The 26,317-nt window shown below is 42.5% G+C and overlaps 1 protein-coding gene across 4 annotated transcripts; it reads right to left on the bottom strand.

Annotated features, from left to right (window-relative positions):
* Position 1: 1 nt before the first annotated feature.
* shdb (Src homology 2 domain containing transforming protein D, b) lies at positions 2-26,268 on the bottom strand. 4 transcript variants are annotated; one of them, XM_082524862.1, is made up of 8 exons: positions 26,147-26,268; positions 22,353-22,727; positions 20,559-20,709; positions 17,061-17,282; positions 6,021-6,098; positions 5,074-5,248; positions 3,375-3,494; positions 2-1,004 (listed from the first exon to the last, which is right to left on the bottom strand). In XM_082524862.1, the coding sequence occupies exons 2-8, from the start codon at positions 22,680-22,682 to the stop codon at positions 818-820; spliced, it is 1,263 nt and encodes a 420-aa protein (XP_082380988.1). In that variant the 5' UTR covers positions 22,683-22,727; positions 26,147-26,268; the 3' UTR covers positions 2-817. The 4 variants fall into 4 exon arrangements, with proteins under 4 accessions (XP_082380988.1, XP_082380989.1, XP_082380987.1 ...); XM_082524863.1 differs by lacking the exon at positions 26,147-26,268 and adding an exon at positions 25,969-26,140; XM_082524861.1 differs by lacking the exon at positions 26,147-26,268 and adding an exon at positions 23,402-23,648.
* Between the last annotated feature and the right edge of the window lie 49 nt (positions 26,269-26,317).

Here is a 26,317-nt window from a genome sequence, read left to right as displayed (position 1 = left end):
CTTTTATAAACCCAGTATTGTCTTTCAAATGCAAGAAACAAGAGATAAAAGGTCAGTGAGCTCAAGGCAAATACAACACAGCTTCTCTTCGCTTATGAAGGAAAATCAACAACGTAACTCTGTCAAGCAAATCAATAGAAAACTGTACGGAACTGACTGGATGGAAATAAGCAAGACTTTATGTAGAAAAGCTTTTGGAATATAACTGCTGCTGGTAAAAACCTTTTACACTTGAAAATAGCATACTTGCAACATGGATTTTTCAATGTTTACAAAAGGGTTTCCCAAGCCTGAGGATGAAGAAGGAATCTAATCTGATACAGTAAAACTCAACTGACTGATTCTAGCAGAAATATGAAAAATCAGCACAATGGCTGCAAGGTTTTCACCTAACAACAGCAATATTTTACCAGTGTCGATGAGGTGTTAATGTGGAACAGCAATAATTTAATCTCAGTCTCCTGCTGGTCTTCGGTACATTCAGAATACACACTTTCTCCTCTTCGGAGCTCTGCAAACATCCACTGGAAAGAAATGCAATGAAATGAACGTTTTTTTTGTCCTTAAGTCAGCCTCGTTTGGATGAGAGAGAAAAGGTGCCTCAAGTTCAGGTACTGCATTTCACGTGAATCAGTCCCCAAGATGTTTCAGCTTGGCACGGGTACACAGCAGTGGTAGGTAAGATAAGCTCCTCATGTGTTGAATCATCAAAAGTCTTCCAGTCAAAATAGAGGAGAACGCTTTCACTCCACTGGGTAGATCCAGTCAAACATTCATGTTTGAAGTGTCTGATCACTGAAAGGGCGCTCCAGGGCGGTCAGAGTGTCTGCACCAGCACTGGGAATAGCAAGGACAGGTGCTCAGCGCCTCTGATCGGGAGTTTGTGTGTGGTGTAAAAGTGGATGAGCTCTGGGATGGTGTCAAAGGGCGGGCTGTTCTGTCCCAGCACGTACTTGCCATCTTTACACTGGGTGAACTTCATGTGCATGAAACCTTGACAGCTCCTGTGAGAGTGAAAGCAGAACCGTAGATTGAGGATGGACATAAAAAGGAGAAAGAGCAAAAAAAAGAAGAGGGATGACATTAAATGTAGGGCACATAAAACACCATTCAGGCTTCCACACATTTTGTCACGTAATGACGGTGAAAGTGACAGGCCAGATTTATGCTCACGCCTTTTTTTCGTTCGCTTTGAGGACACAATTTTAACCAACATTTAACACCATGTCACAAATTAGGAAGGAAGTGACATTATGATGGATGGATAAGCGGTGTTTTAACACATGGTAGAGAAACACAAAGTCAGAGGGAGAGCGAGAAAGATGAATGCTCCAGACTGCGAAAGTGGCTCCGCTCACAGGACCACACCTCCCCTTTAAAATCGGTGCAGCGCGACAGGACTTCCCCTTTAAGAGCCAGCCAGCCAGCCATGATGTATGTCTAATTATAGAAGCGGAGGGAAAGACAAGGGCTGAAACCGGTCACCATAATTATCATTGTTCAAGTAAACCAAATTAAATTTTGAAGAGCAGTGAAACCAAAAGCACTCACTGCAACTATAAACAGCCAAACAACCGGCAGTATGTAACGTCCCACTGGCTTCCTGAGCACCAGAGCCAGACGCTTCATCATGTCAGAGCTCAGAGTTGACAGCGTGTTTCCATCCAGTCCTGTATGTTTGGGGATTCTTTGTACTAAATGGTAGATTACAACCTACCAGTTCTTGTGCATATTACATGTTGGTTTAAACCTAGCAGGCCTGCCTACTTCAGTGCTGACTCACTTTGACACGGCTTCCTCCTGTCTCCATTAAAACATCCTTAATCAGTCACTGCTTCTATTGTTCACATTTCTGTGTAATCTTAGAATAGCGTAGGTGGGGTTCACATTTTCCAAGGACAGATAAGAGCAATGGCCGAAAATAAACCCACCCCAAAACATACAGATAATGCATTTTTTGATCAAATGTAGGTAGTACTGCTTGTTATTACACAAAGAATCTTTTCTGAAGGTTCTATTGTTGGTATTAAATTAAAAAAAAAAAGCCTACCAATCAGCCAAAACACCCTGATAAAGATTAAACTGATACATCTTCATAGAAGGACAGTTTTCTCCCTTATTTCAATAGTTTAGTCTTATTTCAGTAGCTTAGTCTACCTTTTCTAGCTATGGTACTGGCACAAGATCAGCCAGTTTAGTTAAACCACTGAACTAGATGGTAAAACCCAAAGGATTATGAAGATACACATACCTGAGTTGGGCTTTTACAGATTTTAAGGGTTCAAATTAGTATTAGGAGAAAAAAAAACCAGACTCTGGGGGTCACAACAACAAGTTATAAATCTCTGTAAAATCAAACATGCAGATTCATCCATTGTGGTAACCCTTTTGGGAATAAGGTGGCATCTGAAAGCACTTTATCTTTTTTTTTTAATCTTTAAAGTCAGTTCTTCTTAACAAAGCTTTTTTTTGTATTCATCAGGTTGCTTGTCTTTTTGGTGTCTTTTAGTGATGTATGTCAGTAGATCTCAGGATCATATTGCTTTAGCTGGACCCTGAAGGTTGACTTCAGTGAAGGCCAGCTTCTTTATGGTTCAAAGAGTTTCTGGATATATGACTTCTCCTGCACATTTTCCAGCTGTTGAACCATTACCAGTACTGACCTTGTTGCTGGAGAAAAATGTGCGTGTGTGTGTCACATCCATCTTCTCATGTAAATGAGTAATGCATGAGCTTGTTTATATGTCAGCACAACACGGTGACACACTGTGCCTCCCTCTCCCCTCACGCTCCTCTTCCCTCTCTCCTCTCTCTGCCTAATTTCCTTCTTGTGTGTCCCACAGAAGGTAATTCATATTCATTAGTGATTATGTGGAGGATGATGTGTGCACTGAAGTGTGCTCTACCTGGCTGATTACCACTTAGAAGGCCCGCTGGGGCCGTGAAGGAAGGCCACAGAGAGAACCCAAGGTTGGTGTGAGGACAGACCGCTGATGGGAGAATGGTGGTGAGGCCAGGACAATGGATCATGCTAGTAATTACAAGGGAGAGATTTGACCAGATAAGCAGTATTGTGCCCTGCAAATGAGTATCGGGAGGAGAATCAGTGTGGCAGTGATCTTAAGTGGAGGTGATGGTAAAGGGAAGGGAGGGGGAGAGAAGGGGGAGAGACAGATGGAGCGGTGTGGGAGACTGCAATATAATATCAGTAGCTCAGGTGGTGACACACACATACTTTCCACACACTCCTCCTACCACACTTGGCAAGAAAAAAAGAGAAAGATGCAATTAAACTGTATAGCTGTTCATCTGAAAGGGTGCTCAGGTGTTATGCTGCCTGTTGTTGCGTGTGCATGCATGCGTGTGTTTCTTACCGAAGAGAGAGGGAGTAGTCCGAGCGGTTGGCCTGACTGTTCCTCACCAAGTAGCTACACTCTTTACACAGTGTAAGCAGCGACTCTGCTTCCGAACGTGACAGCGAGCCGTGGTACCATCTGAGCAAACGCATAAAGACATGACAAGGCATGAGGGGAAAAAAGCCAAAACCAATAAACAAAAAAAGGGTCAGTTTTACACCTTTGGGAACAGATGTTGACATGTGTTATAAAAATATATTGTAAGATTGACCCCGGTACGTGCAGCAGCAGTCTTTGGTACAATGTGGACCCGAGAGTAAAGTTTTTCCTTCTTTCTTATTTTTTTTTTTATTATTACAAAAAATGTAATGATGACAAACTCAGAGCACCACACATTTTACTTTCCTAGCTCTAAAATGTCAACAAGCCAGGATGCCTGCTAGCAGGTTGTGGGATCACACAAATTAAATCCATCCTCAGTGGGACACAGATATCTGAAGCAAAGTTCGCTGCAATTCATCCAACAGCTGAGCACTTAAAACTGCAAATGCCAAACCCATCAGTTCTTTCTCTTGGCTAGCATGAATGTCCAGACAGAATTTTATTGCAGTGCATCACTCACTGCTGAAAACCTTCAGTGTGAACATAAGCGTTGGACAGACTGATAGTGCAAAGTGCAAAGAATCTTTGGAGTGTCATTAAAAGGGGGGGGGGGGGCTACAAAAAAAAAGGATATTGCAATATCCATTTCTATAACGATGAGCTTTTATTAGGAGATGTCTGAGCAAGGGGTGCTGTATGTTACAGACTGACAGAGATGCTGTTTTCTCGCGGAGGAAACCACAAAGCTCAAAACAGCCTCTAAGAGATCATCAGGGAGTAATGGAGCGTAATAATCAACACCATCCTCATGTGAATGTGTACAAAGGTTCAGGCTTGTGAGAGCAACCCAGAGTGTTGCATGTGTGTTTGAATGTGTATCTGTGCTTAAGGGGTGTGTGTGCTTGGATTTCATTAGTAAAACGACCCTTAATGTGCGCAGAAACAGCACATAAATTACACCAATGATGTCTGAAATTAAGACTAAAGTAAATGTGTGTTTTTAATGTTCTGACTTAATTAGCTCTCGTTCTAACCTTACTCAGTCCTGTAAGGTCTGATGAGTGCTGCTTAGCCGAAACACATAATCGTTTCACTTTAATGTGCCCAAGCCCTTAATAGATCAAAGCAGTGCAATCAGACAAGCTTTGGCTTTTTTTATTTTATTTTTTTCGTGGGACCTACAATCCCCCAATTTCAAAACCACTTTTATAGGGATGCCTTAGGTATGCGCATAGCAGCAAAGCATATATGTTTGTAGACTTTTCTTGTTAATTTACAACACATGAATCTGCGTTATGAAGCACCTGGTTTGATTCTACATCTGAACATCCAACTCTTCAATGTACTTGGAGTGATCTGTGTTTGAACACTGAATCATTCACTGCATTGCCCGTACAGTTTGATGCCTGTAGAAATGTCTTTATCCTGTGTTACAGTGAATGTAAATGAAGTGACAGCATCTAGGGCACTCAGTCATTTCCTGTCAGAAGTAACTGAACATCAGAGCATGCAGGCCTCTTAATCTGATTAAAACCTGACTAGTATGGCCCATACTGATAAACAGAAACTGATGATGCTGACTTTCTATGGGTTTCAAAAAAGACAGCATACATACACCTGCTTTTCCAGAGGCAGAGTAGGGTCCACTCTCTCCCCCACCATTGTGAGGCCTTCGTGGGGCATTCGAAACTTCATTCCCCCTCCCGCCAGCGGACTGGATCTGGGCCCCAGGGGACGCAACCGCTCTGTTGGCGATGAGGAGCGATCCCACTCTGTATTATCAAACTGCACTGTTGGCAGGCGGGGACAGAAAGAGTGAGTCATGTTATTTACACAGCAATATTATCAAAAGGGATTAAGCCTCTCAGCCAGACTAGGGTAAACATCAGACATCGGGCTACTGCAAAGCTGCGCATGCGGCATAGGCCTCATGGGTGGGTCACACTACAGGACAGCACGTCGGGGTCCAACAGTGACAAAACTATCAGCAGTATTATCACAATTACCACGATCGGTGGGTTTGTAAGATTAGGGGGGCAGCGGAATGCAGGAATTTAGCGTCTTCTCTGCTTCCTTCTCGCACATGTCTTTGTTTGCAGTAGACAATGCAGATTACTCGATGTTGACTGTACCAATACTACTTTGGAGCAAATTACAGAGACTGAAGTGTTATTTACCCCTTTTCTGCCTGAATTTTGTGAAATTGAACCTAGTGAACTTGTAATTAAACATTAAGTGCACCACAGCACTACTAAGTACCCTGACATGAACACAGCCGACATCCTCGTTTATGGGGAGCTTTTCATGCATGGTTGATGCACGAGGGGAAATGCGGTAAGAAGGGAGTGCTTACATCCCCCAACACCACATCCAACAGTTACAACAGGCAGGGACAGACGCAGGTGCTGCAGATGCAGGCCGCTGGTGGCTCAGAGTGGAGGCAGAGCAGATGCAGGACAACAGCTTGGGTCATATAGGTCAGGGCGACTGCATGTTTCAGTGCTTGGGTTGAAGAAGGAAAGTAGGGGAAGGGGGCTGTTGGTGTTCAGGGTGAGAGGTCACCTTGTTCTTTGGTGGGGTGCTCCTCCTCCAGCTGACCCACAGGGGCAGGCCAAGGCAACTCCGCCAACTCCCTCATTTCTAATAAAAGGCGGGAGCAGGGAGGAGGCAAGAGAAAAAGGAGTGAGAAAACAACAGATGGGTTTAAGCAAAGTTAAGCATGAAAAAACAGACAAGTGAGGAAAACGGTGATGATTAAGGAGTGAAAGTGAACTTGGGTGCAAGATTTTAGAGTGAAGAGAAGTGAGAAGTCGACGTGACAAAGAAAAAAAGAAAGAAAAGAAAGAGGAAGCTGAGAGTAGGAGAGAAGACGTGTCAAATGAGAGATATGTAGTGCCATTCAGCGCAGTTAACTAAACCTAGGCAGAAGGGGAGAAGTGATATACTGTACCTTCTCTCTCCTCTTTCTCCACACACGTGAACAAACATAGCGTAGTGTTTCACAGCCAATATTTAAAGTAATTTATTGTGGAAGAGAAGACTAAAGAAAGCAAAGAAAATGAAACAGAGAGAGCAGGAGATGTCAGGCGTGGGTTATTTATCTCTATAAGTTCATCTTAAGAAACTGTCCCTTAGCATTAGATGTAATGAAAACAAGGATTTCATATGCAAGACAACCCACAGCGCAGCGTGACAGAGAAACTGTGACGCGTGGGGACGAAACATGCTCCATTTACCGTCGTACCTACAGCGAAAAAGCTACTGAAGGTGCACTCCGAGGCAGATCTGAAAATAGCTCATTATATACCATGGCAGGCGACCATCTAATGTAACAGTCATTACCGCAGCCTTACACACACAGACACACAAGGAGACACACGTACATTATGCATCTTTCCAGCTTCACACTGTGCATTCAGCTCCTGCTCACCGCAAAAACGGATTACAAAACAAATAAAAGGGAAAGAGGGGTGACATCTTAATGAGCCGACAAATCCAAAGACCCCCTAGGCCCACGACATCAAAGGCCATTTGAATGGGCGTTTGGAAAGAGACCCGGGCTGTACATACATGCCTCTCTCCCTCCCTGGTTAATTATTGAACAGGCAGACATACTCCGCCACTTTCTCTGGCTCTCGGTGAATTATTGATGCATGGCGCAGTACAATGGCCCCATCTGGAGCGGGCCGCACCTCCGCTCAAGCCAGGATTAAAGTGTGGCCTGGCACCCCTCAATGGGAGACACGCACGCAAACACAGGTCCACACACACATGCACACATTTAACCTGAAACCCCGAAAACGCTGCCACTGCAACACTCTGCTGCCTGTCAGCTCACCTCCACATCACATTTCACACCTCTAATTCTCAAGTAAAACTGAGAGGGATGTGTGGAACGAGAGGAAGGTTTAACATCAGAAGCACACAAAAGCAAGTGAAGGGTAACAAGAAGAGAGAAAGAGAAATTGGAGACAGCTGAGACAATTTATTAGAGATCAAAAATGTGCTCAGCCATCTGAGTTAGAGATAACCTCAGCTAGTGGCGTGTTACAGGAGGAGAAAAGTCCATCAAGCTTCCTCATTTTTACTCCTATTGTTTGTCTGGTATTCTTGAATCTTAATTGCGCTCGCTCATCAAAAAACTGACTTAAAAATTAAATAATTCTTGAAAGACTGAAGTGGTTCAGCTGTTTATCCCGTCTCACATCATTTGTAGATTTTTGCTTTAATAGAAAAACGACTCATCTTTAACTGAATCCGACTGAATATTTTTAACAACACACTGGTTTCAAGGTGTTTTACTTAATTTATTTATTGATCGCACAACTTCTATTTAGACACCTCATGTTACTGCACTAGCCTTGATTATCACCAAGAACAAGCCTGAGAGTACGAAACCTTCAAAAACTGGTGAAATATTCGTAGTCAGACAAATACAAACACCAGACAAGTAAGATGCTGGGAAATCTGCAAAAAGTTAACACTGACTTACTAATATTGGGGGGGGGGGGGCATTATTTATGTAGGGCGTGAAAAGTACTGGGGGAAAAATAAAGCGACTGAATCAGCAGCAACAACAGTCTGGGAACCCTTACTGCTCCTTAAATATCAGGTTACATTCACGTATTAAATAATAACTGCTCAGAAAGTAACTGAAACTGTCAGACAGAAGACAGATTTTGTGACTGTGTAACTTGTGCTGTGACCTTTGCACACATGCTACAAAGACTACAACAGCCCATCTGTAACAGGGAGGGCTGCACCCGTATATCAAAGGTGGTATTTTGTGGTAGAGCATCAAACACTTCATGAGGACACGATATGAGACTCACTTAATTTATTGAAGGGCTGTAATACAAGAGCTTTGATGGACATCTTTTTTTAAAGTTTTTTTTAGTTTAAAGAAACAAAAGAAAAAAACAAGTTATCTTTGCGATCCAAATGCATTTCTCTTCTGGAAAAGACTGAGCAGAAGCATTACAGCACAAACCACAGAGCTCCTCCATTTAATAACAAAAGACTGAATCCCAAGCAAGCACACACACACAGACACACACACACTTATTCAAATTCACACACTCACAGCATGTCACTGATTTACTACCAGGGAACATCTGTTTTCCATTCACTCCTAATGGAACCTGTGGGTCTGTCATCCACAGAAAGTTCATCGATACAAAACAATGAGAATAATGGTTTACAGACAAATGGGCGCCCACATCAATAAACAAAGGCAATCTTTTTCATTTGTAAAGTAAATAATGTCTATGCAAAAAAAAGAGTGTTTTTTTATCCATTTTTAACCCAGATAATGAAGCAGGTAACAGCCATTTGTGACCTGCCAAGATCTCCTGTTGCCGAAAATACCTGCTGACAATTACCAGAAATGATCTGAGGGGGAGGGAAATGAGAGTAGGTTTGACTCTGCGTGTTGCACAGAGGACACATCTCCTCATGTGATGGATAAGTAACTTTTCAAGTGCACCAGCTGTTTTCTGTGTCCTCATAATTAAGGGAGAGCAGACAAAGACAATATAACAGCATCATTAGGTCCAGTAATGAAGACAGCTGTTTTTCCAAATACCTCTGGCATCACAGCGTGTCTCTACACACAAAGACCTTCTGCTGGACACAAAGACGCCAGTAAGATTTATAATTATCACCTTATACCAGAAAAATGTATATTCAAACAAGTTCCCTTTCTATAACAACTCCTTACCCATCGTTTCTTTCTTCATTTTACAGACCTACATTATATCCATGTCCCTCTGGATTTATAGTGCTCTCCGTCTTTTTTTTTCTCCATGCTGAGCATTCCTCCTTCTTCATCACTACTCCTTCACCCGTTTCCCCCTTTAACTGGGACATTGTCTTTCTTTTCAGGCTACCTTGATCGTCTCTTTTCTTGCCCTACTCTACTTCTGTTATCTCTCGTACAGGCCAGTGAAGAAGAGACACAAATGAAATGTCTTTTCATTAATGCCAGTCAAGGTTTAGGCTGAAGGAGGGAAAAGGGAAAGACGGAAGGCGGGCAGAGTCTATTGTGTGAGTAAATTGATGAAGAGACTGGTCAGATGCCCCCAGGGCCTGCTTAGAGATACAGAGAGCAGCATCAATCCAGAAATGGAAATCTCATTTGCTGTTTCCTTTTTTCCCCTCACACACACACACACACAAACACACACACAGGTTACTGTATAGACACACACACAAACAAACATGCAGACACACGCGCATGTTCAGGGTAGCCCTGGGAACCTTGCCTTGTCAGAGTACATGCATCAAGATAAAGCCTATACGCACACCCCATTTGTCATGGTGTCTTTGCAAGCTTTGCACAAAAAAGCATCTACTTTGGTAATCATGAACACTTTAAACCGCCCTTCAGCATCTGGCTTACGGTGCCATTTAGTTAAGAGAAGGATTTGAACTATTCATCTGTATATTTTCTTGGACAACCTGCAAAGCAATTGCCTGCAGATAAAAGGTCATACAGCTGTGATCAAAAGTTTTCATACACATTTACATTTGAAAAACGAGGACTGGATGCACAGGTTTGAGCTAATTCTTTTCCTAATCCACACATGTTCAAAAGTATACATACAGGCTCAAATATACACAAACACAATCACTTAAATCTGTTAACAAGTTATACTCGTTCTACAATGTTTACCTTGACAAGGCCATGGCTTATTAACATCATTAATAACATCATCATTGACTACAACTGGTAGTTTCTCTTAAGCAGGATATGCTTGTGAGGGCTCATTGGATTGGCCAATGCTCAGAACAATGGCAAAGTTCAAGGAACTCAGTGAAGATCTAAGAAGGAAAATTTTAAGATGAGATTTCTAGGATCGGTTAGGATGTTTAGCAACACACCAGAAACCACCAAGGTTCAACCCTGATGAACTGGAAAGTGTTGGAACACCGGCGGTCACTGTCCACACTGACGTCTGTTGCACATCACCATGGACTGAGAAAGTACTGACCAAGAAAAAGGCCCTGCCCTAAGACGGACACCCCCTAGCTTAACTTAAATTTGCAGCTACTCACATATTCAAGCCAAAAGCCTTCTGGAGGAAAGTTTTATGATTAAATGAGAAAAAAAAAACAGAGCTATTTGTCTACAATAACAAAATGTTTGCAGTAGTAAAGTAGAAGCTTTCAAACCTAAAAGCACTATAACAACAATCATGCATGGTGGTGGTACCATCATATTCTGGGGCTTGGACATAACTGTGTGTTCCAATAGTAAAATGATACCAAACAAACATTTTTTAATGAATAAAGTAGGCTAACATAAACAATCCAGACAGACCTTCCCAAAGCCCCAACCTGAACCCTATTAAAAAATTGTGGATTATTTTTCAAAGCATGGTCCGTACCAGGAAACCAGCCAATTTAAATGAACTCTTCCATTTCTGCCAAGAAGAATAATTAAATATTCAGCTAGAATCACGCACACTGTTGTCTTTATCTTTAACCTCCTAGGACCTGGGCCCTATTTCAGGAAGCCGGTTTAGTGCAAAGTCTGACTAAGTATACCCTGAGTTAACGAAAACTCTGGTTTTTCGGTTTCACAAAGCGAGTTCAGCTGAAGCCTGAGTGAGTCACTATGACGACACACTCCGTGAAGCTAACCTGCCCCCTAGCAGGTTTACTACAACTAACCCTGACTGTCCCCGCCTCTTTGTCGGAAACCTGACAGTAGGAAGTGTCAGACATGGCGTGTCCCTTCCTTGAAGAGCCAGTAGATCTTGAAGCCCAAATACTCCGCAGAGCTCTCTGCCGGGAGAGAGTGATTAGAGCGCGTATGGACATTTTATCATTACCTGATGATTTCCTGTGCGAACGTTACCGTTTCTCAGCACAATCAATAAGTTATTTGAATAACATCCTCAGGCCATATATTGCGCATGTGACACATCGCGAACATGCGCTCAGTCCATTACATATTCTTTGTACCGCACTCCGTTTCTTTGCAAACGGGAGCTTTCTGTACAATATTGGTGACGCTGAGCACGTTTCCAAGGCTACCGTCTGTCGGGCAGTCAGGAATGTTACAGTAGCACTGAAACGTCTCCTGCACTCGTTTGTGGTGTTCCCCGGTCACAGACCCACAAGATTTATCAAAGAGGGATGCCACAAAATTGCAGGTATCAGGATGAACAAAACTTAATTCATGATGTGGTGATATTTGAACTACTACTTAAATGTTACATTTATTCTCACGGTTCCCAGGCGTGATTGGCTGTACAGATGGCACTCGCATTCCAATCATTGCTCCTTCAGTAAATGAAGGAGACTATGTGAACAGGAAGTCTTTCCACAGCATTAATGTACAGGTACATAGTTCCCTGTAGCATTTCAAACTAACAAATTATTTCATTATAGTAATGGATGCTAATTTGTGTTCTCTGCACTGTGAAGATCATATGTGATGTTGCCAACATTATCACAAATGTGGAAGCCAACTGCTCAGCCTCTGTGAGTGGTGGTGGAGGAGGACCCCCACCTGTTTTTCAGGCCTCCGCTTTTTTTCTGTTGGCTATAACGGGTCACATTTGAGCATACAGAGTAAGCAAATATGTACTTGTAATGTGCTCAGATAATTTCAATAAGTGCTTACAGAAAGAAAATTAATGTAGCCTCTAACTGCAATTGATTTACAAACAGACCAAGCACTATGGCTCATAATACAATTACACCTTACCTGTTTGGACTATATTTTTATATTTCATTTTTACTTGCTGCCAGGAACGTTTGGGGCCTGTTGGGTTGCACCTGCGCTCACATCACATCACAAAATAAAATGTATGAAATAAAAAATAAAATAAAATATAATAAAATAACGTGTTAAATGGGTGGAAATCCCTAGATCAATGTTTAAATTAACACTCATGCATTGACTCTGTCGGCAATGTTTTGCCATGCATGCTCCCTTTCTTTTGTAGCTGAGGCTGTGTTACTTTTGTCCCGCAAAATTTGCATGTTATCGCCCACCCCCGTGACATCACGCTCCAAAGCCCTATACTGCCATCAGAATTTCGGCCTCAAGCGCTGTAAAATACATTGACCGCGCCTTCTTTCCCTCCGTCTCCATGGTGACTCGCTTAATCTGTGCTCCACTAATCAGGGCTTTATGTATCCTCGTGCGCGCGCTTAACTTGGGGTTAAAGCAACTCCACGTTGATTGAACTAATTGTTATCAGCCTTTCTGAAACCGAATATTCCGAGTTGGACAGTTCGGGGTTACTCAACCCTGAGTATCGTTTTTCACTCTGAGTTTTCTAAACCGGCTTCCTGAAATAGGGCCCTGGTGTCCAAATATGTGGGCATCACATTTGGGGTTGTCTAGACCAAAATACTAAATTTTGCTCTATAAGGGCCTGATGTCCACTTACGAGGACATTATGCTGCCAATGTTCTATCAAAATTTAAAACGAATGTCCTCATATGTGGATCTCATTTTTCTCAGAAACAAAAATCTGGTAAAAAAGAAAAAAAATCTGGTAATTCTTTGTTTTTACATTCATCAAGCAATTCTCCGCTAGCACAACCTACTTTTTAAATGCATCAGTACTAAGAGCTAAATCCTAGCAGCACCATGATAACATGCTTACAGAAATAATACTGCTAGAGTAATCCATCGCTGCACATAAAACACAAACCAAAGCATATCAAAATTCTGACCTGATGATGTATGAAAAGTTAACGAATCATCAAAACAGTTTGGGAAATGCGAAAGTATAAACCAAAATTCACAGCAATCACCTAGTTATCAAAAACATTTGACTAAAAAAACCCAAAAATGCTAATTGCACAATGGAAATGGAAGAAGAGCCATCAAAAGTCAAACATAAAAGTCACCAGTATGAATCTGCTGCTCCGGTGAGTAATACCTTGCCACAATGCAGGGTTTTTAAACTATGGTACATTTACCAGTGCTATACTTGCACAGGCTGCAAAATCCCTACTGCAACAGAAGTGGAAATTTCACCTTCTTTTTAGCCTGAAATAAGCTAATTTATGTATATTTAATGCACTGTATTTAAAAAGAAAAATGCACTATAGATTCATAACTATTTCACTTTAATGTATTTTTGTGCTGCAAGACTTATTCTGAAGCTAGACCCAAATAAGCCCTGAATTCACCACCACCTTGCTTTTAGGATGCAAAATATTCATAATGAGCAGCTTCTGTGTATGGGGAGGTGCAGTCCTTTGGTGGTGCCTAATGAGCAGCTGCACAGGAACAAGTGGAGGATAAGTGCTTTGCTCAATGGCACCATAATAGTAATCACTAGGGGTGGCAATGTTATTCATTCAGCTTCCCTTTTCCAGATTTCCAGCTGATTTGTGCCTCTCTCATCATGTGCCCACTCTTTCAGACTTCACACAGCCATCACTGGCATCACATGGCTCAAAGCTATTGTCGTGGACTATAAAATACAAAAACATGAAATACCTTATACGCCCACTCATCTGTTCATTAAGTGTGGCCATCGGAGAACTAATAAGACTGTGCCTTTCATTAGCTCACTAATAATGCTGAATGGCTGCAGGGCCAATCTCTCACTGCTGGACCGTCTATTAACTTCCAGGAATTAATGACTGCTGTAATTTGAGCTGGATGGTAGTAACTAGTGACAGCTTTCTAACGTTGCAATTAAAACCCACTGGGCTGAGAGAGGCCTGTCATGTCCGACTCCTCGGGCACTGACAGGCTCAACCTCACAGCACTGGCTGATATGGACCTGGCAACCAACGGAAAATAAGTACAATGCTTTGGAGGCAAGCTTATTTTTGATAATATATGAAATACAGCTACAGCGTTCAATATTCATCCATGTGATTACATGTAACCACGGATAAGCTGTGAAAATCACAATCAGAGAAGCTTTCGCATGAATGCAGTGCAGACAGATCCACACACAATATGCAACAGCAATCCTCCCAACTCCCCCACAGCCACACACTCATCTGTGCCAACAGCATGCAACACCCTTGAATTAGGTGCATGGTGATAATCAGAGCTGGGAAACCTAGTAGAAACTCTATTTTATGTGTGTGTGTATATTTGTGCATGTGAGTGGGTGATGATGTAGGGATGCTGGCAGATAGCATCCCCCTCCCCGCTGCCCCCTTCAGCAGGTTATCTGAGTGAGTATGTCACATCCGCAGGGACGAAGGGCTGAGGGGACAGCCCTGTCACGGCTGCTGTGTATGTGTGAGCCTGCGTTAGTGGATGACTGATTGCACCCCGCTACAATGGCCCTGACTCTCCTTCCTCCACACCTCGCCATAGCTCCCGACCATTAATACCCCTCACCGCCCCTCCCCGCAGAGGCACTGGGACTCCAAAAAACATCCAGTGAGGTGCCACCAAACATACCATAACCTTGGATGTCCCTTCCTATTACGCTCCAGCTAGCATTCTCTCCGTTTTCATCTCTCTTTGGATCTTTCTTACTCTCTTACCTAGTTCTCGTGTCATTTTTTCCCCTTCTTTACATCCCTCTATTTCTCTGACCTCCCCATCTCTCCCCATCCTTGCAAGTGGGCCATGCCTAGCAACGCTGAGAGGGCCTGGGAATATGGATTAAAGTGAGAATGGAAAATACTGTTTGTGTGTTTACACTTCAGTGCTTTGCTGTGCTCAGACAGACAGCACGCCAGCTCAGAGTGCTGACTCCAAATGGAAAAAACAAGGGGTCAGACGACTCGAGCTGCACAAGCGTTTTCCTCCACTGCGTTCTCTAATGGTGCTGTAAGCGCTCCTCTGCAGGAGTGCACGGTGTATGTGGCAACAGGAAGAAAAGCTGAAGAGGAAGTAAATGACAGATAAAGCAGGAATAAATGCTAAGTAGGTGAAAAGTGATATTAGCTTTTAAATGAACTGCCATGCACCTCTTTGAAATCACTCTCAAATAGGTTACCGTGTCTTTTCATTGCTCCTCTGCGTAGCGTGATTTGGGCATGAACACAGTGTGCATGGATATGATTCTGAAAGTGTGTATGTGTCTGACAATGGTGTACTGACCATGACTCTCCTATTAGCACTAGATCAGTCACGCACATGTAGGCATGTAATTAACTGAGAAGAGGGGGATGGGGTGGTGGGCATACACACCAGGGAAAGAGAAGGGAGGAGAGTGGTATTGGAGGGGAGTGAGGACAAGGCAAGTTGATTTATTATCCCATCACCTTGACCTTGGTGACTTGGAGATGCAGCTCAATTAGACTGGCTTGGCCTGGCAATGCCTTGCACTGATCCACTCCTAAATCATCTATCAGTCCTACTGTGTTTCGCTTTACCCCTCAGTCTCTTTCATTCCCAGTTCATTCTTTCCCTCCAACTTGACTCCTTATATGGAACATAACGAGATGTGAGACATGAACTACACAGCTTTAGCAAATGGGAAAAATGACACGCTATGTAAATTTTTGAAGACATACTGTAGCTAATATGACAATGTTGATCTTTATCCGTCTCTTCTTGACAACTATTCCTTTTCCCCCCATACGGACACAGAAGAAACCATTATTGGTTTTAATGATCACTTCATAGATTAAGTCCACGGTCAGTCACATGTGTGACAGCAAGAAATCAATATTCACCAGAAAGCATTTAAACATTAAAAGAGAGGCTTTTCGTCATTTGAAATGAGAGTGAAAGTCAGAGCCCTCGCTATTTCCAGGGAAAAAGGGTTGGAGATGTAATGACTGGGTGGGGTTGAGGGGGTGTAATAACTATATTAAAGGTCAAGAGAGTTAGACGATTATTTCGCCATGTAGTATCAGCAGTAGGGGTTGTCTGTGTGCTCCTAGGAGTGCTCTGACCTTTAAAAACAGAACATTTGAATCCTGATTTTAACCATCTTGACATATTCTACAGATTCTTTTTTTTTTTTAAAAAGCTAAAACTAAATTTGAAAAACTAAACATGCCTCATGGATCAGACTAACATCACACCATCTGGTTTCAAGAACTCTCGTCTGATAGGCATTCACAGGTTTACTCCGAGGTACTTTTAACAGAATAGAGAACTGCCAATATGTGGGCACTTTTCTTTGCAAATAACCTGTTATTATGTGAGACTGCATTGACTAAAGCAGTTTCACACATTCACTGCAACCCCAAACCTTTCTATATATATATTACCTGATGGAGTGCCGATGAGAATGCAAATGTTCAAATGCCCCCGTGTGAGAATAACACGTGTAATTGTCCAGTAAAATAATAGTGAGTGAGTGGGCATCATGCGTCCTGCATGCTCTATCCAGGCAACAGCCTCATTTAAATTAAACAGGACATTATCAGCAGTGAGCAGCGCCTCTGAAGTGAATCATGTCCTGTTTTGTGTGACATGTGAAAAAGGAAAACTTTCATCTGTTTCTCTTAACACTGACTGAAGGGAAATGGTGTGATTCACCGCTTCTTCATAAATTACTACCTAATTAGGCAGTATAACTATAAAACAAAGCGCAGTTCAGAGTCTCCATTGCTTACATTTTGTGGGAAATGCATTAAATAACCTATAATCTGGAAAATATTGACAAAGGTTTAAAAAAGCACTACAGTTAGTTTTCTAACTACCTGCAAAAGCTTTAGAGATGTTGTCCTTTTTCCATTCCCAGGGTTGGTCATATTCATCAGCCGGTCTCTCGTCATCTTGCGGCAGTCTGCTGCTCTCCTTGCCCTCTTCTTGAGCTTCTCCATACACCAAACCCAGACACTGGCCTCGGATGTCTTCATAGGGGGTGTCATAGAGCTGCAGCCCTCCACGCGCCTGTCCTCCTCCTGGGTTACGCTGCAGCTCTGTCACGTCAGATCCAAAAGAACACAAGTTCATACATCGCCACGAACATATACATGCAAAAATATGTCTGTTGCATCGCGTTTAACCAGTCTGAAAGAAAACAGATAACATTACAAAATATTATCTGACACAGATGACGTTCCCCTATGCTAATATTATTCTGAGCTAAAAAATTTAAACGAAGCCTGTTGAGCTCTGCCTCGACTAGAATTAGGGGAAAGAGACAAATTATGTTTGCACAGCTTGCTGTGAGCTCAGAATCTCATATGGGGGGGCTTAATGATGCCTTGGGGTAGATGCTGAGCAGCAACACAGTAGACAGCCCACCACCCCTCCTCTTGTCCAACCTGAATCCCAGTAGCAATCTTGCACAGCTCAACACAGCATCCGCAATTCCCTGTTAACATTTTCATTACCTTCTCTGCGGGTTTTCAACCAACAAATGCTACTTGGCACCTGCAACTGTTATGTGGAGTCAAACGTGGCCATGAGATAAAAGGCTTTAAGGTTATTGATGCAACCAAGAGGTGAAAATCTGATTTCCAAATGCATCAGTGAGAGCCTCTATGCTGCAGCAATACCAATCAGCAATGGCTTTTTATATGTAGACCTCAGAAATGTGCCCGCTTTAAAAAAACAAAGTAGTGTTAGTAGTGAAAATGAGAGGAAAAAATAGAAGAGCAGACATTTCTGTGCACACATCTGGTTGTTTTGTAAGGAAGAGTAGATGGAAAGGTTTGCTTTCGAAAGGCAGAGAAAAACTTTAACCTTCACACAGCAAGATACAGTTATTGGGCGGTCTTGTAATCACCATGGTGACCAAGTGGTGGGCCCCTCGGGAAAGACCCAGAGGTAATGGAGATGAGGGTGGAGGGCAAATCGTGAAAGAGAAGGAGCAAGGCAGAGAAGCGAGGGAAAGGGGAGGAGAGGATGTGGTGGAGCCGTAGGAAAAGGAAGGGGAAAGGGAAGCAATGAGGAAACAAGAGGAGGACGCGAGAGAAAGGCAAGGAAGGGCGGAGGGAGGATTGGGGTCTGTCAGTGTTTGATGTTAAGTCATTGAGACAGAAGCACAGCGGGGCTGTATGCTGCTCTACCTGCGCTGGGAACCCGTGGTGCCGTGGCAGCCTGGAGATGGAAAAGATGAAGGTCGGGAGATAAAAACCGACATGAAGGAAATAAAATGATAAATTCACAGAAAACACGATGGAGAAAAACACAAGCAGGGGGTGGGGTGGCGGGAGTAAGAAAACAGCAATTTGACAGAGTGACAGACACTGGAGATAGAAGGGAATGACGACAGGAAGTCTGCTGAGTGTTTAGGCATGCAGACGTGTTGGGAGACCAATCTTTTATCCCCACGAGCACAATTTAAGAATCACGACGAAGCTGCTTAAGAAGAGTAAGCATTAAAGATCTTTACTACTAAAAAGTACCGTTTTCAGGACAGTCTTTGTGTGAGATCATTAAAATTCTGATTGCGCACCTGATTTTGCTGCTTTGCTGTTCTTTAGCGGGAAACAGCAGATTTAGACAGACAGAGGGACAGACAAAAGCAGGCAGACAGACAGCCCAGGAGTGACAGACTCAATGCAATGTCAGTGAAAGAAATTTTACAATGGCCTCCCAAATGCTGCGCCATCACCACTGCACATCTAATCTCTCCAATAGCTCCATCCAGCTGAACCACAAAACAATTTCTCCAGCATTTCTTGGTTTAGGCGAAGGAAGGGATGCACCATGCACTTATCCATGATATTATGAATTTCACGTGACGACTAAAAGGGCAGCACAAGTGACGGCGGAGAAAGGACAGGGCACAAAATTCGGTAACGGACAGATTAGAGTGACAGCCAATGACTCCCCTCAGGGCCGGGGAGAGCCCTTGAGATGAAGTGAGATAGAGAAATGGAGAGAGAGGAGGGGGCAGGCTTTCACACTAAATGACTAGGACAGATGAGGGGGAGAGAGGGGCTAAAGGGGCAGACAGAGATGTTATAGAAGGAGAGACAAATGGAAAACGATAGATGTGAGCTAGACGATGTGGGAGAAAATAATCACAGAGGTGGGGAGGGGTTCAAGACTGTATCGTGGCTAGACTCTTTAAAGGGACTTTTCGTGAGGCTGAGAACTGACACAGCTGGCTGCTAAAATACTCTGGGATGGTCTGTTACAAGGCTCAAGGTGGTGAATAAATGTAGCAATTAAATAACATATTATACGATATTTATACTGAACTACAGAGAAAAGGATTGTTATATTGGTCTTCTGGTTTTGTTCAGTAAAGGGAGAGCTGACAAATTACATATCGGTGATTTTGTTACTTGCATTTACATGTAAGAGCTGCGTATATTAAGAATGACAATTTTACTTTTATAGCAACTTTAAAACCAGTGTTTGCAAAGTGCAGCAATGTGAACGAGAAAGAGTAACAAAAATGAGAGAAAATTTAAAAAAGGGAAAGTTAAAGCAACATTATGTTATAGAAACAATCATGCAAGAATAAAAACTTCACAAGGCTATAAAAATGTGCTTCAGGAAGTAAAACGGCACTTATTCCACAAGCTTTATACTTTGGGCGCCTCCAAGCTGGAGGGCACAGTCTTGACTATGAATGACCCGAGGGCTGAGAAGCAGCTCGATGGAGGTAATGGTTTGGCTGTGTAGCTTGGAAACAGACCAAGAAATACTTTAAAAATTATCATAAAATCTTTCTAATCAGGATGTTTAGTAAGCCACAGATGAACCCAGCATCCCTGTACAACAGACAGTTACAGTGGTTCACTGGTTCAGTTATATTTGTATTTTTCATAGCAGGTTTCTGCGTTCTGGACGAGGTTTCTGGCACCAAAGTGCAAAACAACAAAGCTTTATTCAAGCAGCCATCACTCACATGAACGAGTCATCCTACAGGCTGTCCTACATGACGTTGTGCAAATTTGGTATTATTATTTATTTCTTAGTATTTTGTATTATGTCTGTACTTGTACTCAAAATGTGCATGTGAAGATGGATGACGTACTACTGCAGACCAAATCTACCTCTGGGTACAAATAAAGTAACCTGAACCTAAAATGTACAAGGAGCTAATGAAGAGAAGATACCATTAAGGTGACGTAATGCCATCTGCTAAAATCAGTAACACATCCAGCTGTTGTATTCTGAAGCTGCAGGAAAGAGGGTGACATTTAGATGAAAAAGGCCAAGGATGAGAAAAAAAATTAAAACCTGTGGCAAAACTGGGACTGGTTAGATTAGGGTGTTAAGGGCCCCCTGACCTGTTATGACCCTTTGGGCCTCATAGGGCTCCATATAGCCGTTGTTTTCACAGGGAACAGGTCGAAGATCTGGGTCTGGTCGGTGGTTCAGTCGAGCATCAAATGGGTCCGAATAATCTGTGTCTCCAGCCAACGGAGCGGACGGCACCACCTAAAGGACAAAACAAACTTCCTCATGAAAGAGAAGATTTACACAACTTTAACTTGACCCTCTGGAAAGAAAATGCTGACTCAGTATAATGAGTCACATTTTCAAAAGGAGCTAGAAGTCCAGCGACAGGCTATAATTAGTTGGACTTTTATCCATCATTTCTGGAGTTGCACATCAAACGAGCCAATCCTAGAAAACAAGAGTTTTTTGGATAATTGGGAATCACAGTCTCCATGTTAATGCCAAAAAAGTAAGGAGTGCTGCACAGAAAGATCCCCACTCAATGGCATGCTAAATAGGTGTTTGCTCACAAACAAATACACATGTACGGCATTACCGTGTATACTATATTTAGCAGCTAATCAAGGCAGTTAACTCTTGAATCCCTTGAAGGAAACATACTGCATCTTTCTTGTCACATTAAATGAATAAACAACACAGTGAGAAATCATCCTATCTTAGCACGACCCAGTTTTTGGCTGAAGGTAGAGAAGAGGAGATTAAAGAGGGAAATGTCCAGTTGGTGGCATTTGTTCTTTCTTACAAGCACAGGAGGAAAACAGTTGTAATCTGGCACAGTGACAGCTACATAGGAAAGCATATGGTCGCACATGCATCTACAAACCCATGCGCACGCACAATGTTCTTTGTCTGTCACTCTCTGACAAAGGAAATCACTGTAGCGAGACTTGCTGGCCAATTTCAAGATAAACACATCCACGCCCTGGTAAAATTACATCCTAATCCCATGTTGATTCTGTAACAGGTTATCTATCAATGCACAGGAATCTGCAATGTTAATTAGAGTGCGGATGTTCCCACAGACCATGGGAAATTAATGAGAACAGAAGAAGAGTGGGGCAGAGAGGGGAGCTATTGACTTCAGTTAAGACTGCTACTTCAAGCCACTTCAGGACATTTGCACTTGTAGCATTTTCCATGAGTGGAGTCATAGATTTAACTGCAGTGATGAAAAGCCGGAAATATTCCATAACTTATTCAACATATGTTGCCGAGTTGATGTGTACACCATACTGCTGTAAGATTTTTATTTTTTTCTTCAGTCGTTCTGTTAACATCTGCCTTTTTTTTGTAATTCTCAGTAGCTTTTCTACAGCACAATATGCAGCGCACGCAGCCAAGAGAGCAATACAGTCCTGATGACCCAAACAGCGCCAAAGAATAAATTTCAGCTCCCTTTGGCCCTTGACATATCACCATACACCATACAGTATATGGTTCCTAACATCTGCTCATGTGGAGGTCTCTCTCAGCTTGCAAAACCAAACCACATCTATTATTTATAGGACATAAACTCAGGGGACTGTGACCCTCTCTGATTCAATGGTCCGCTCAAGCCATCAATAATTCTTTCTTCAATCTAAGGTAGTAAGATTATGTGTTGCATAGGACATATCATGATTTATGTAAACAACACATATTTCAGACACAAATTAAAGTCACTTGCTTATGGAGTCTGATCAATAAAACTGTCACAATGATGAAAATGGGATGAGAGAAGTGGGAGAGTTTCTTTCCTTCGCTAGCCTTCCGGTCATCCCTCTAGTTCTCAAGAGATAGGCCACATAAAAAGCTTGTCATCGCCTACATTTTTCCTTATATAGGTACAAAGAGAAACTCACGGGCTCTTGCTGATCCTCTAAAGAGATGGTGCTAAGTAGGATCTTGGTGCGTCCCAGTTCCTGTGAGTCCACTTTGATCAGTCTGTGTTTAGGAGACTTCACGTCCACACTGGATGACTTCATGGGAGACCCATAGACAGGTGTTGCAGGTTCAGAAGTTCCAGACTCTCCCCTGGATCTATTTTCTGAGTCCTCATAGGGATCTTCAAAATCGAGGTCTCTCTGGAGCCGATAGGCTTTGAGGATCTCGCTCTCTGTGTAGTCTGGTGTTGGAGGCTGTGGAGGCACCTTCTTGCCAAAGCTCAGATAGTCTTTTAACCACTTGGCCATTTCCACTCCAAATATGCCAGTGTGTGGTGAAGGGAGAGCAGGAGGCTGGAGGAGATAGACATGGACAGATAAAGGGTTATTGCTTTACCTTTTTTTCTTGTAAGGCTTTGTGAGCTATGTGCTGGATTTGCTTTGTGAGATTTTGTGCTTTTCTAAATGTGACAGGTCAATGATTAAAAATTAAATCTTTCAATTATAAAAAAAAAAACCCCGCGACGATAATAATCCACAGGTCCTGCTTCACTAACAATATTTGTGTAGGATTATCTCCCCCTGATCACAGAGCCACGATTTCGGTGCTTTTACATGCATTCGTGTGACATTAAACTACACCGACAGCTGGGCTTTACGCACTCCTTTTGTTTTACGCAGGGAGCAATAACGTCTGGCATCTGGACTTTGCCCAAGGCTGCAATTACATTTCACACCCCAGCAATAAAAGGCGACTCTAACGCGGTGATACAAAAGTAAAAGCAAAGTGTGGAAGAGAATATTAGAAATAGACGAGGAGTTAAATAAATATAAGTTGTTTTAAATTCTAACGATTTCACTTTTTGGAATTTGAGGAACACAAATTAATAAGTTCAGTTTTGACCCAGTCTTATTTCAGAAAGCCGAAGATACGCGGATTTCCCTAAACTTCCCCTCAAAAGCAATGACCAAAACACTGAATTTAAACGCCAGAGCGAGCGCTGCGCTCCGAAAGCACATTCACTCACCCAGCCAATTCAGTCCTTCAGCCACTTTGGATGCTTAATTCCGCGTTTTTCCATCTCGATGACAACAAAACGACACCGACAAGTGTCAAAACCTTCTACTTCCACTTTTTATTCCACAAAAGCACAAGAAAAAAACCAAAACAAACAGTATCCTTTCTAACACAAGAGCCCTGAAATCCAGCAGAGTTCCTCCAACGACGGCCGGAAAATGCGCGAGTGACGAGACCGACTACAGCTCCGAGAGAAACTCAACCGAGCGATTAAAGGGGAGGTGCTTCATTCCCTGTGGAATATCATCCTACTCCCTTTCGCAGTCAGCCGACCGTTCATTCATTGAAATATCTGCACATCGCACATGCTTCAACAATAGCTGCATCCTCTTAAAGCGGTGCACGAGGAGCACAAATCAAAAACTGAATCTAGGAGCTGAAATAAAGAAAAAACAAAAAAACACCTCGCACGAATGTCATCCAAACTTGTGCATTATTTATTCGCATGACATCATCGGACAATTTTAATGTTTCAGCGTCAGTCTAGGTAAGTTAAATGATTTTGCCTTTAACAACTGGGAACTTCAAACGCACTAATAGTACTGAAAATGTCATCTGCTTCCCACGCAGTTGACAACATGATCAGGGTTGTAGGGACCAAACAAAAGAAAGCCCTACCACACAAACAAGATGCCAAAAGGCATCAAGTCCCATCCACTCTGAGGAAAAACTTAAGGATGTTTGTGTTTCATCTTCTCTTTTCAATCCTTACTGACCTCTCTGAATGTGTTTCATCCTCTCACAAACGTCACATCATCCACTGCACAGGCAGGAAAATTGGATTGTGTGCAACAGCGGTTAAGGACCATCTAAGTCTGTTAAAAGACCGTAAATGCCTCTTTCTTTATGAGCTCACTTTCTCCCAGGGGTGAGAGAGAAAGGATGAGGTCAGCAAGCTAGAATCCACCCCCACCACACTATCAGCACAGCCATCAACATTATCCCATCTAGCTTTTTACATCTCCGCCATTGTGCCTACTGAGTCTGTCTCCACCAGTGTTTACCAAGTACTGGCTCCATACCTAAAGAGGGTCAAGAGATCAAAAACATGGCTCCAGGTGTTTCTGAAAAAAATCTGAGTGCACTTTATTAGTGTGAATGCAAATCTTTGTGGGCCCTGCAGCTCAATTTAAATCAATTATAGCAGTGAAGCAGTAAATGTGAAGAAGGGATTCAATTTCACTAGCCACTAAATGCCTGCCATTATTCTTATTGGGGAAAAGAAAGTTTCCAGAGTTGAAAACAAAGTCTCATTGTGAGGTTTAAGTAGTCTGAGAATCAGTCGTTATCATATGGGCATTGTGCTAAAGATTTTATCTTATAGGAATTAGATCCATATATTTATTAACAAAAATATGCCGTCCCCACAAAATCATGTTATCAAATTACCTACAATCTTTTCTCCCAGATGACAACGGAAAAAAGCCATCTTTTGGTTGTCATTATTTCCTGGAGCTTTACTAGCTCCCGATATCTCTTCCCCTGCCCTTTCTTTTCCACCTTTGAATTTTTATCTCCTCTCATATCTTTCACTGTAGCTGTAATATCTCTTCTCTTCCCCCTCCCCTTAGTCACACCTTCCCCTTTTTTCATCTGCACAATCCCTTCAATCCAACACCTCCTCTAACCCCCTAGCGAGTACCATATTGAGGACACATCTAATTTTTTATTTCCATCCCGACCAGGGTGAAAGCCAGAACTCAAAGACAGAGACTAAGCAGTAGATGGAACAATCAGAGATGAACAGACATGCAAGCTGTCAGAGTGAGCAAGAGGAGGACACATGGAGAGCACAGAGGGGAGAAAAACTGAAATGGAAAATTTGGATCTCTCACCGACATGAAATCAGAGACAGTCAGACTGACAGGCACACAATCAGACAGGTAAATAGTGACTGCAGTTTTTTCCATGCAAAATAACCGCAGTTACATAACAGAAAAAGCAGCTCTGTATTTTTCTTTTCATAGAATTAATAAGGCTGCCTCATTATAACGGGCTAAATATAGAGGTGACATTTCCTCTGAACTCCAAGCTTCACTCAGATTTTGGCTTCAATGTGCTATCATTTATGAAATTTGACAAACACAAACATACTACAGGTTTCACACATACACAGTGATGCACACATATATCAAAGCCTTGAGTTTAATCTTAATGTCAGCATAAGCGTTTGCCTTGACAAAAGGAGATAGTGAGGGGGGTGCAAAGCAGACCTGTAGAAGCAGCGGATTTCCATAGCTTCATCTGCCTTGCATCGACTGCCCTCATTTGGTGGTTGGTGTGCATTGCATTCCATGTGCTCTTTAATAAGCATGAGCACACCAGTGTCCCACTTTAACCACAGTTAACTTACTTGTCAGTTACTTGCAGTTATGACAAAGAACAGGGCAACTGCAAACAAAAAAACAAAAATAACCCGCAGAGGCAGTAAAGCGAATCAGCCTAGTAAAACACACACTAGTCTTTACGTGGCACCTGTAATACAGTAACATTAAGGTAAATTCTATTTTCCCTCACCTCACTCTTTCTTATTACATAAAGGTGTTTGCTTCCGGGGTCGGGCCCTCCAGTGTTGCCATTGGTGAGGTTTACTTTCTGTGATTGGCTAAAATTTTCTAAACTGTGGAACTTTCCCACCGCTACCACTACCCGCAGAAAACAGCGACAAAACAACAAATCATATATGACGTAATACCTCGATAATGTCACCATCACCCTATGAAACGCCTGTGCTCGTCACTGCTTCTCTACGCGTCTTGAAACCACAACTTTTAGAACAAGTCTGCCTTTGGCTGGCTGTGCTGCACGCGACAGAACAAAGTTGCCATCCATCATCTCCAATCAAACGCTGATCCGGCGTTTCCTG

This window comes from Aulonocara stuartgranti (genome assembly GCF_965226115.1).
Source record: "Aulonocara stuartgranti genome assembly, chromosome: 23".
Classification (NCBI taxonomy): domain Eukaryota; kingdom Metazoa; phylum Chordata; class Actinopteri; order Cichliformes; family Cichlidae; genus Aulonocara; species Aulonocara stuartgranti.
Note: the sequence above shows the minus strand (reverse complement) of the source record. Positions and strands in the feature narration are given on the sequence as shown.